The 11,968-nt window shown below is 47.9% G+C and overlaps 1 protein-coding gene across 2 annotated transcripts in view; it reads left to right on the top strand.

The window, feature by feature from the left end:
• Positions 1-2,153: 2,153 nt before the first annotated feature.
• Positions 2,154-11,968, top strand: part of LOC140121168 (serine palmitoyltransferase 3-like) — a 51,810-nt gene continuing 41,995 nt past the window's right edge. For both annotated transcript variants that reach the window (XM_072140453.1, XM_072140452.1), the window contains exon 1: positions 2,154-2,403. In XM_072140453.1, coding sequence (XP_071996554.1) covers positions 2,374-2,403 — 30 coding nt within the window. In that variant the 5' untranslated portion in view covers positions 2,154-2,373. The remainder of the gene's footprint in view (positions 2,404-11,968) is intronic.

Genomic DNA, 11,968 nt, shown 5'->3' with positions numbered 1-11,968 from the left:
AAATTTTTCAAAAAATTTATCATATTTTCTTTTTTTTTTTAAATAAACGCAAAACTTATCTGCCAAAATTTACCCCTAAAATGAAGTACAACATGTGGGGAAAAAACAATCTCAGAATCGTTTTGATAAGTAACAGTGTTCAAAAGTTATAACCATATAAAGCGACGCAGGTCAGAATCCAAAAAATCGGGCTGAGCCTTAAGCTACAAAATGGCTGCGTCCTTAAGGGGTTAAGGGTCCGCAGATCTCATTTCTGTTCATGGTATTCAGGATTTGCTGGGACGGGTATTTAAAAGGGGATTCTGTCGCACGTGATCTCGGGGGTGGGCCATCGGACGATCCGACTGATTTGCACTGACCGCGGAATTTAAGATTAAAATTGTGTTGCAAGCAATGCACTTACATACACCGGGGAAGAAGATGGTGAACTCTGCTGTATCTCAGTGGGGAAGCGACAGATGCAGGATATCGGGTGCACAATGTTAGTGAATCGCGGCACAGTGCGTTGTCGTTGGACAATGCACTTTCGGAAACTCCTCCGGACGGGTAAGTAAATATGCCCCTATATGTTCACCAGATCGTGACTGGGTGCCATAGACCAAGTAAATTAATAGCAAACCACCAGTAATTGCGATTATTTCCCCCTTCGCACCACCTCCATGCCACGTGGAGGATAGAGCCTCCTGATGTATTCTGCAACACCGGAGGGGCGGGGACTGCATAATATTAATAATTCCTTTATTTATATAGCACACATAGATTACGCAGCGGTACATAGAGCTTGCCAAATTGGCCCCTGTCCCCAATGGGGCTCACAATCTAATCAACCTACCAATATGTTTTGGAGTGTGGGAGGAAACCGCAGGACCCGGAGAGAACATACAAACTCTTTGCAGATGTTGACCATGGGACTTGAACCCAGGACCCCAGCGCTGATAACCACTAAGCCACCGTGCTGCCCCAATCATACATCACGTTCCATTGTATGATAAATGTCCTCCACAGAAATATTTTTACCTCTTTCTGTCTGAAACAATGAAAAAACGTAGGACACATACATGACAGAAATTTGTAGTGATTTAGGGGGGCTCGGCTATTGGAAGGTGGACCTCATTAGTCTGGTTGAGAGGTGAAGATAAGTTATTCTGGTTTACTGAACTCGCTGTGAAGTTTGGGAGCCTCTACTCAAATTTGGGAACCTCTGCACAAATTCAGTCCCTGGTATCAATAGTTTTTAACTGGCAAAGTAAGGCTTCTCGTCTGGGCATTCACATTCTGTTTCATTAATCTGCCATATATAAAGATTTCTTCAATTAGATGTTATTAAAATTGTTCCTGTGTGAAGATAATTTCTCATAAATGTAGTCATATGGTCCCTTAAAAACAAGACTGTGTCCCTGGATACGACCAGCTCTGCTGGAGGGATTGCACAAAGAAACAATAGTTTTTTGTATATGAAATGTCTGAGAGTTACTGCTTAACCCACATCCGTCCTGTAGTAATGATCGCTGTAGCCAGGTGGTCAGACAGGGCTCGATAGCGCATGTCTGGCCACTGCTGCTAAAACGTGAGGTGGTCGTATCCAGGGAAGCCATCTCATTTCTAAGGGACAACATGGCGACATATATGAGAAATTATCTTCACACAGGAACACTTTTTCTAATAACATCCAATAGAAGAAATGTTTACATATAGCAAATGAATTAAATTAAATGTAAATGCCCAGATGGGAATTTAATACAGAAATTGTGGTCAGACAGGAGCCAAATACCACAGCCTACGGAATATAGTAGAGGGTGAGATGACAAAAAAAATGTAGACATAGATTGTGTAAATTACTACAATGCTAATAATTTGCAGGCTAAGAGAACGGAGCCAACATATTTTCTTCAGGGTGTGTACATTACCACAAAGTCATGGTCACTAGTCTTCTGATGCTATAAATCTAGGTATGTGCCTCCAGCTCCTGCGCTGGTGACGGGTATCATGTATTAGAGATATATATATTACATCTTCTTTCTTTACGCTTATGTTTTCAATGTGTTTTATGTGTAAACTTCCTCTTTATATAACGCTGAGTGTGAGACTTTCTGCTAGTTATGGTTCCAGAGTTCCACTTCCTTATGACTGGGCTCTATGCCAGGCTAATATTTGTAAATAACAGTGCCAGGTACTGCTCAGCCTGGGCAAACAGGCTGAATGCTGATTTGTTGAGCTACAGATGGCAGTCGCTGGTTCACTACGAGGGTGAAGACTGTTGTGATAAGTCTGGAGACTGGTAGGGATATATAAAGCCAAGATGACAGTGCCCTCAGTGTAGTACAGGAAGAAGCCAGGGTGGACTGAGAGCTGACGGCTGCGGAGCCTAAGAGGATGGCCAGGACAGAGCCATGTGTATGTAAGGTATGTAAGAAGTGGCTTTTTACTTGATTTTACAGGATTCCAGAAAGTTTTTGTTCTGTTTGAACTTGACATTTCTTTATGTATAAAAGGGTTAAGTTAAAATGTAGAAACACTTCCTACAAAACTGCACAGCGTGACCAGAGGGGGTGTTTCCTTAGAAAAAGACATCCAATGTAAACGGAAAATGAAAAGGAATGTATGATTCATACTTTTACTGCAGTTTTTCAGCATGTTTTACGTCTTATTTTACTGTATGCCATTACGTGTAGTGTACTGTAGTGTGAATGTATTATGTGTGTTATACTGTTTGTCTATTAGGGATCCACATAGAGACCCCTTGTATCTACTTTGTGGTCCACAGGGGGAGACAAGTACCCTGGGACAATGATCAGGTATCAGTGCCCCTGTACACTTAGAGATTTGCATAAGGAACAGTACAGCTACTCAGTTTCTCCCGTTAGTAAGGACTTTGGAATTTTCCCTTCTTCAGAAGGTGTGTCTTGTCTTATTTATGTATATGTGTGGGTGTTTTTATAGACGTGGGGTAAGACTGCCAAAAACAACAGAGATCAGAAGAACTATTTTACAATATTTTTTTCTGCTAAGCCCAAACCCGCAAAGAAAAGGCACAGCCAACCACTATTACAGCAGCAGTAAAAACGTCATCGTGTACAGTGAACTTTTGTACAAGGATGTGGTGGGACATGGCAAGAACGTAGAGTACCATGCAAAATGTTCCATATTCTATACACTGTGACACACATGAAACATACACATATACATACTGTAACTGTATTTATATGCAAACCAAATGGAAATGTAAAAAGAGAAACTTAAAGGGATTGTCCACTTTCAGCAAATAATTGATATTGTTTATGTAAGGAAAAGTTAAACAATTTTTCAATATACTTTCTGTATCAATTCCTATATTTTCCCAGATCTCTTTGATCTGCCCTTCAATAGAAAGCTTCTATGTTTACTGCCAGTGGATAGAAACCTGTCCATGGTCTTGCGATGGACACACACGTGCGGGTGGCTCATGCTCGTGCACCTGTGTGACGTCACATGACCATGGATAGATTTTTATCCCCTGGAAGTAAACATAGAGGGAGTGGCGTAACTTGAAGCTGAGGGACCCCAGTGCAAAGTTTGTGACAGGGCCCCGACTATAATCTGTGGTTTATAGTACTAATCTTCTCATATTGGAAAGTGAGACCTTATGGGCCCCCAAAGCCCACCTTTCACCTTCTTCCTCCCGGTGTATGTAAGTGCATGTCTTGCGACTAAATTTGCGATGTTAAATCCCGCACGTTGTCCGAATCCGTCAGATCGTCCGAAGGCCCACCCCCCGATTTGTGTCGTGTGAAAGCCGGCGCCCATGCGCCAAAATCCGATCGTGTGCCCCAAAAACTCCTGTTAAATGCGGCGCAACATGGAAATTGTCGGGAAACCCGACTAAAATGCGGTCCGGGGACACTTTGTAAATGAGCCCCATTGTCACATACCTACAGCAGCACCTGCTTACCAGCTTGACAGCAAATCAAAGAAGTAGCAGCACTCCGTGTCCAATTCGAGGGTGTTTATTCACCAGGTGAAAGTACAGCAACGTTTCAGCTAACTCAATGTAGCCATTATCAAGCTTACCAGCTTGTTTCATATCAAGCGGACACAAGCTGCAATATTTGGGTCTCTGCAGGTATGTAGATTTCAGCCAGAATTCCAGCATTTGGATTTGGCGCACCCCCTTCCCCCAACGATAACACCCACAGTCATTACCGAGTGTTAAAGAGGTTGTATGTTCTCTCCTTGTTGGCATGGGTTTCCTACGGGTCCTTCGGTTTCCTCCCACACGCCAAAACATACTGGTAGGTTGATTAGATAGTGAGCCCCATTGGGGACAGGGACTGATTTGGCAAACTGTGTGCAGTGCTGCGTAATCTGTGTGCGCTATATAAATAAAGGAATTATTATTATTGTTAAAATTAAGAACTTTCCAGCAAATAATTCAAATTGTTTGTGAAATGAACAGTTATAAAATTTTCCAATATACTATCTGTATCAATTCTTCACGGTTTCCATGATCTCTGCTTTTTGTCTCCCTGCTGTCATGCTTCATTATTTTCTTCCTGTAGAATTATTAGTATTATTATAGTAGTAGTAGTATTTTCTTCCTGGTCACTTGATTTTATATAGGTTAATGGGTCGTTATATCAGAGAGTACCGTATATACTTGAGTATAAGCCGACCCGAGTATAAGCCGAGACCCCTAATTTTACCACCAAAAACTGGGAAAAACTACTGACTCGAGTATAAGCCGAGAGTGGGAAATGCATTGGTCAAACCCCCCCAGTAGTATACAGCCTGCCAGCCCCCAGTAGTATACAGCCTGCCAGCCCCCAGAAGAATACAGCAGCCCCTAGAAGTATACAGCAGCCCCCCTGTAGTATACAGCAAGCCCCTAGTAGTATACAGCAGCCCCCATGTAGTATACAGCAAGCCCCTAGTAGTATACAGCAGCCCCTAGTAGTATACAGCAGCCCCCCTGTAGTATACAGCAGCCCCCCTGTAGTATACAGCAAGCCCCTAATATTATACAGCAGCCCCTAGAAGTATACAGCATCCCCCAGTAGTATACAGCATCCCCCCTGTAGTATACAGCAGCCCCCAGTAGTATACAGCAGCCCCCCAGTAGTATACAGAAGCCCCCCTGTAGTATATATCAGCCCCCTGTAGTATACAGCAGCCCCCATGTAGTATACAGCAGCCCCCATGTAGTATACAGCAGCCCCTAGTAGTATACAGCCTGACCCTAGTAGTATACAGCCTGCCCCTAGTAGTATACAGCCTGCCCCCATGGCCCTTAAAAAATAAACTTATATACTCACCCTCCGATGTCAGCGCGGCTCCCCGATGTCGGCGCTACTTACCGATGTCCCCGATGTCAGCGCGTCCCGTCTTCTTTCTTCTCCACGGCTCCTCTTCACTATTCCCGCACCCATGTTTTCTTCTAGCAGCCGCTGCTGACGTCATAGTATGCGCGGCCATGAAGAAAACATGGCCGCGTCGATGATAGAAGAAAGAAGAGTGGCTAATTTTTTGGGGGTAATAGACTCGTGTATAAGCCGAGGGGACGTTTTTCAGCACATTTTTTGTGCTGAAAAACTTGGCTTATACACGAGTATATAAGGTAATCATATGTGTGAAGCTAATGAGCCATACACCTGTGTGACATCACATGACCGTGGACTAGTGTTTCAGGCGGTCCGGAGCCATAAGCAAAGGGGGACATGACTTTGGCATGGGGGGACCTATAACGCTGGCATATTTATATAGTAGTATTCATTTATATAAGTGGGGCTTCCTGTAGTGGCTCTCTCTTCCTCTTTCTCTTACCAGAAGACCATGGAGAAACATGTCTGCTGCCTGGGGGAGTATAATACTGGGGTTATATCACACTGTAGTAACCACATATACCTCACACATCATGTACTAGTGTAGAATCAGCTTCTACATCATATATAGAAGGATTTTTACCTCAGAAATAGTAGTTTCCATCCATCTTATATATGGCACACATGACTGCATGTCAGCTTATTACATTATACACTGTGGCTATGGCGGTTTACATGGGAGCAATCTCTTATAACATTATGTGAACATGATTGAAGGAGTGTCACTGCACCCAGCCACCTCACACGCTACAGGCATGGCCACTGTATGTGGAGGCAGTTTGCTTCTTTTTATTATGGATTTTTATAGGAGTGTTATTATTATGGCTGTGTGCAATTAAATGGGAGTTTTCTTAAATTATTCTCACATACTGTCTGAGAGGTTACCTCATGTAATTCATGTGGTCTCCATGTCTCTTCTTATTGCAGCAATGTGGAGGCTGTTGGTATGGGTGATTACAGCAGCCATGGCTGGTACATCACATATTACAGCAGACATGGCTGGTACATCACATATTACAGCAGACATAGCTGATACATCGCATATTACAGCAAACATGGCTGATACATCACATATTACAGCAGACATGGCTGATACATCGCATATTACAGCAGACATGGCTGATACATCGCATATTACAGCAGACATGGCTGATACATCGCATATTACAGCAGACATGGCTGACATGCAACATCCCCCACCGGGGCCTAGCCCTTGAGGTGAGGCCTGGAGACAGCCGGGGCCCGCGGTACCGGAGTGGCTGGCGGTTGCGGCCTAAGCACGCTATTGTGACGGTGCTTGGTACGGGGGAACCGGAGGGCTGTCCTACAGCCTGGCAGGTCTCCAGCAGGGTGGTGTTGGCAAGAAATGATGAGGGAGAGGCTGCTATAGCGGATCTCCCTGGGGCAACCCCTTTATGTCCCGAGTGTGAGTCTCTGGGTGATGGACAGGGTGCCGGTGATGAAGGCAGCCGTATTAGCAGGGACCAGACGGAGACAGAAGTTGAAGAAAACAACTTACAGTTCTTTATTTGAACCGGCAGGAACCGCAGCAACGTGCCTTTAACAGGTAGATGGAGTGCTGAGATGTGAGTTGGAGGGAGCCTCAGGAGATAGTTCACCAGCCTGGATGTAGAGGGCAGGCTGGGAGGCAGCTGTGTCCTGGTAGGAAGCTTCAGCTTTATCCTGTAGGGCTTCAGGTATCACCTTTAAAGGTAAGATGATACCCCTTTTCCTCACTACACTAACTCTAGTCTACAAGATCTTCTCCTCTTCTCATCTGGGAGAGACTTCTCTCACTAACTCTCTACTAGAATAATCTCCAGAACATTCCTGGCCAGGGGGTTTTATTACCTTCCTTTGGTCAGGTGATGGCTGCTCCTCCAATCACATCTCAGCTTACAGAGCACAGAATGTAACACAAATCATTGGACAATAGCATCTTGCATCATACAAAATACTTAACCTCTGCCTTGCCAGGCAGGATTCACCACTGCAATACCCCGATGTCCTATCAGGACCATGTAGTGTAAGGTGATTACATGCAGGTGGGACGTATTCGCAAACACTACCTCGCCATTGCATCGGCGAGGGTGTTGCATACCCCGGGGGCAATTGAAAGAGCCGCCCTCGGCTCGACTACAGATGTATTGGGGCACAGAGGGGGCTAAGGGCACCTCTGGGAAGTGCAGGCTATGTGAGGTGTAGGGACAAACCGTCCATGGTCCTGGAGACAGGCACCTGGGTTGGTGTCGGACTAAGACAAAACATGTAGCTGTATGACAGTTGGTCGCTGACGCCATTAAACCGAACTGTACAGTAGGAAAGGTGTGGTGTCATGTCCTGTAATCCACTCCTTGCACCAAGGCCTGTATATTTGTTGTATCAACGCTTCTTCCCTGGCGGCAATTATATAGTGTGTATATCTGCATTGCGTTAGCATATGCGACACGAGTACCTCCTGACTGGCATCCTTACCCATGTATGAGTGGCATCCAGGTGCTAACTCTGTAACACCCCCGGTCCCCTAAAGACCCGCAGTTTACGGACTACCCCCATGTGCAAACCTCGGTTTGAGGGATCAGGTAGCGGTCAGTGTTTTACACAAAAAGACGGTCCGACACAGCCACACTACAACCTGTAAAGCCTATGAAAGGGTTAATGCAGACTACTGGCATATATGAAAGTGTGCAAACAGGTGGTAAATTCACATTGGCTTAGGAGCCCAATCTTAAAACGTTCTTAAAACGTTACAAACGTTACAGAGGTAGATAGGCTACTCAGGGTAGCAAGATAGCAAATGTCTCTTTTCCTGCAAAGAAAAGGCATAAAAAGTGCAAGCAGAATGTCCATACCTAAAAGGAAAGGCATTAAGTGCAAAATGATAATAAATTACATGGCAACTTTTCCTTGGAGTTGGCAAAAGTCTCACAGAAGGTCTTTAATGACAAAGTCCATCTTCTGGGTACAGCCCTTGAGGTGGGGAAAAGTGCACTGAGAAGCAAAGTGTCTCCTCTATGTATAGAGGGACAGAGTCCTTTGAAGAAATCTCTGCTGTGGCAGAGGAAGGAGTGCTATCATAGCACATGACAATAATCAGTTCAAGGTATGTCTCTTGACTGAGATAAATAGGGATGAGAGTCTCAGGAAAGTCTCTGGCTCTTTGGGGTAAGGACAGAAATATACATATGTACATAGTGCAGTACCTGAAGTGGGCTACAGCCCTTCAGGGGTTACTCTGCATCTTCGCTGGGTTCAGCAGGGACAGGATCCAAAGTCAGCAGGGAATCCTGTGCATCCTCAGCGGGAGTAGGTGCCGGCTGGGGACACCCGGTGGCAGTAGCGGGTACTGCAGGTGCAGCAACATCCTCCGGACCTTCAGGGGGAGGAGCGCTGTCGCCCGGGGTGTCGGCTGTTCCAGCCGGGGGCTCAACTGAGCCAGGGACCACGGAGGGGTCCAGAAAGAAATAAACTGGGACCTGCGGCAGCGCCGCAGCTCCTTCCAGCTCCGGTTCTTCCGGGGCCGGGTCATCACCCCATTGGTAACCGGCAAGGGGAGATGTGGGCCTAGACGGAACCTCCGGACAAGGTTCGCTAGCCGGGATGTCTTCTCCCACAAAAGAGCCGCGGGACCTGGCAATGCTCCCGGCAGGGGAGACGGTGGGGGTGGCGCCCTGGATCATGCCCGGCCCATGGATGGCAATGGGACCCGTACTCACGATTACCGTGGATGGGGCATTCACATGGGTCACCGCCCGGGGACTCGCAGCCGAGGAAGAAGAGGTGTTCGGAGATTCCGGCCACTCGTCGTCCTCATACCAGTCGTCGTACGGGAGGTAGCGGTCCTCATCGGAGTCGGGAATCCGGATTACGCCAGCCGCCCATGGTCCTCGAGGTCCTTCCTGCATGGAGAACTCGATGCACTCTCCTGGCTTCAGATTGTGCAGTCTCTCCGGCAAGTCAGGCCTCTTGACAGACCGGCGGGGAATAAATACCTCCCGTCCGGTGTAGTCCTGGGTGGCGAAGCCATAGCCACGCTGCTTATCGAAGAACCGGACCATGCCGGTGGTGCGGTTCTTTTCCACCCAAGCTCCAGCTGTAGACCGGCCGGCCATATACCGTTGGGCCTCCTTCTCTCGGCGTCGCTGTTCCGAGACAGCGTCTCGGAGTCGCCGGCGGGCGGTCTCACCTCGGCCTTGAGGCTGCGGAGGTGCCGGTGCTGGGGCTCGTGGCTCCGGTGCAGGCTCGGATCTCCTTGGGCGACAGGTAGGTGCCGGAGGATCAGGAACTGCCGGAGGATCAGGAACCATCACAGCGGGACTGGCAGGCCGCACAGCGGGAATGGTAGGCCTCGGAGCAGGTGGAGCGGCAGCAATAGGCCCTGGCGTTGGCTCGGCAGGAGTCGGGGCCTCCCCACGTGGCGCCTCCACGTGGGTCCGTGGTACCAGCATGGTAGCCGGGAGAGGCACGAGGAACCGCCCGGGTGGTACCTGGTGCTGTGTCACCGTTTGAAAACACCTCCTGGTGACGAAGGCCCGGGTCAATCCTCGGTGCAGCCGATGTCCAGCGGAGGGTCTCCGGACCGGCTGGGCAGAGACCACGACCATAGTCTCCATTACTTCGTAGAACTCCGGCTGCTCCACAGGGGGAAATGGCGGAGGACCCCACATGGTGCCGACCTCACTCTCCAAGATCAGCACGAGTACTGGCGTTTCTCTGAGGCGGGGCAGGAAGTCCGCCTCGAGCCAGTGGGAGGAGTCCAAGTCCTTCCCGCCAAGAGCTGTGGCGGGCTCTAATTTTTCCTGCGCCACAGGAGGCGGGGTTCGCGCCATTCCCGCGTGGGCGGAGTTTTGTGAGTCATCTGGGTTTCCCGCCAGTGAAGGTTTTGGCGGGCTTGAATTATTTGCTGCGCCACAGTTTCTGAGGTAAAAATCTTCAGGCGCGGCAGCGCCGGATGTAGCAGAGCTGGTAGAGTTCTTGCAGGGATTAACCTCTTAAGTGCTGGAGCGGCGCTCGACAGCACGTGGCAGCAGTATAACACAGTTCAGTCCAGAAACACACAAGTACTTGGGCCTAAACCCAGATGGCAGCAGGGTTAGGCAGCACAGTCTTTTTAATAAAGGAAAGTCTTTAATGCCGTAATAAGGCACAGAAGTATCAATCCTGTTTGTGACGCCACTTGCAACATCCCCCACCGGGGCCATGCCCTTGAGGTGAGGCCTGGAGACAGCCGGGGCCCGCGGTACCGGAGTGGCTGGCGGTTGCGGCCTAAGCACGCTATTGTGACGGTGCTTGGTACGGGGGAACCGGAGGGCTGTCCTACAGCCTGGCAGGTCTCCAGCAGGGTGGTGTTGGCAAGAAATGATGAGGGAGAGGCTGCTATAGCGGATCTCCCTGGGGCAACCCCTTTATGTCCCGAGTGTGAGTCTGGGTGATGGACAGGGTGCCGGTGATGAAGGCAGCCGTATTAGCAGGGACCAGACGGAGACAGAAGTTGAAGAAAACAACTTACAGTTCTTTATTTGAACCGTCAGGAACCGCAGCAACGTGCCTTTAACAGGTAGATGGAGTGCTGAGATGTGAGTTGGAGGGAGCCTCAGGAGATAGTTCACCAGCCTGGATGTAGAGGGCAGGCTGGGAGGCAGCTGTGTCCTGGTAGGAAGCTTCAGCTTTATCCTGTAGGGCTTCAGGTATCACCTTTAAAGGTAAGATGATACCCCTTTTCCTCACTACACTAACTCTAGTCTACAAGATCTTCTCCTCTTCTCATCTGGGAGAGACTTCTCTCACTAACTCTCTACTAGAATAATCTCCAGAACATTCCTGGCCAGGGGGTTTTATTACCTTCCTTTGGTCAGGTGATGGCTGCTCCTCCAATCACATCTCAGCTTACAGAGCACATAATGTAACACAAATCATTGGACAATAGCATCTTGCATCATACAAAATACTTAACCTCTGCCTTGCCAGGCAGGATTCACCACTGCAATACCCCGATGTCCTATCAGGACCATGTAGTGTAAGGTGATTACATGCAGGTGGGACGTATTCGCAAACACTACCTCGCCATTGCATCGGCGAGGGTGTTGCAGATACATCAGATATTTCAGCAGACATGGCTGAAACATCAGATATTACAGCAGCCATGGCTGATACATCACATATTACAGCAGACATGGCTGATGCATCACATATTGCTGCAGACATGGCTGATACATCACATATTACAGCAGACATGGCTGGTACATCACATATTACAGCAGACATGGCTGATACATCAGATATTACAGCAGACATGGCTGATACATCGCATATTACAGCAGACATGGCTGATACATCGCATATTACAGCAGACATGGCTGATACATCACATATTACAGCAGACATGGCTGAAACATCAGATATTACAGCAGCCATGGCTGATACATCACATATTACAGCAGACATGGCTGATACATCACATATTACAGCAGACATGGCTGATGCATCACATATTGCTGCAGACATGGCTGATACATCACATATTGCTGCAGACATGGCTGTTAACATATTACAGCAGCATCAGGAGTCCTGGTGAGCTGGAGGTGTGTGATATGGAGGAGAGGGGGTGAGGATAG

This window comes from Engystomops pustulosus, chromosome 3 (assembly GCF_040894005.1).
Source record: "Engystomops pustulosus chromosome 3, aEngPut4.maternal, whole genome shotgun sequence".
In the NCBI taxonomy this organism is placed as follows: domain Eukaryota; kingdom Metazoa; phylum Chordata; class Amphibia; order Anura; family Leptodactylidae; genus Engystomops; species Engystomops pustulosus.
This window is presented reverse-complemented; position numbering and strand designations above follow the sequence as displayed.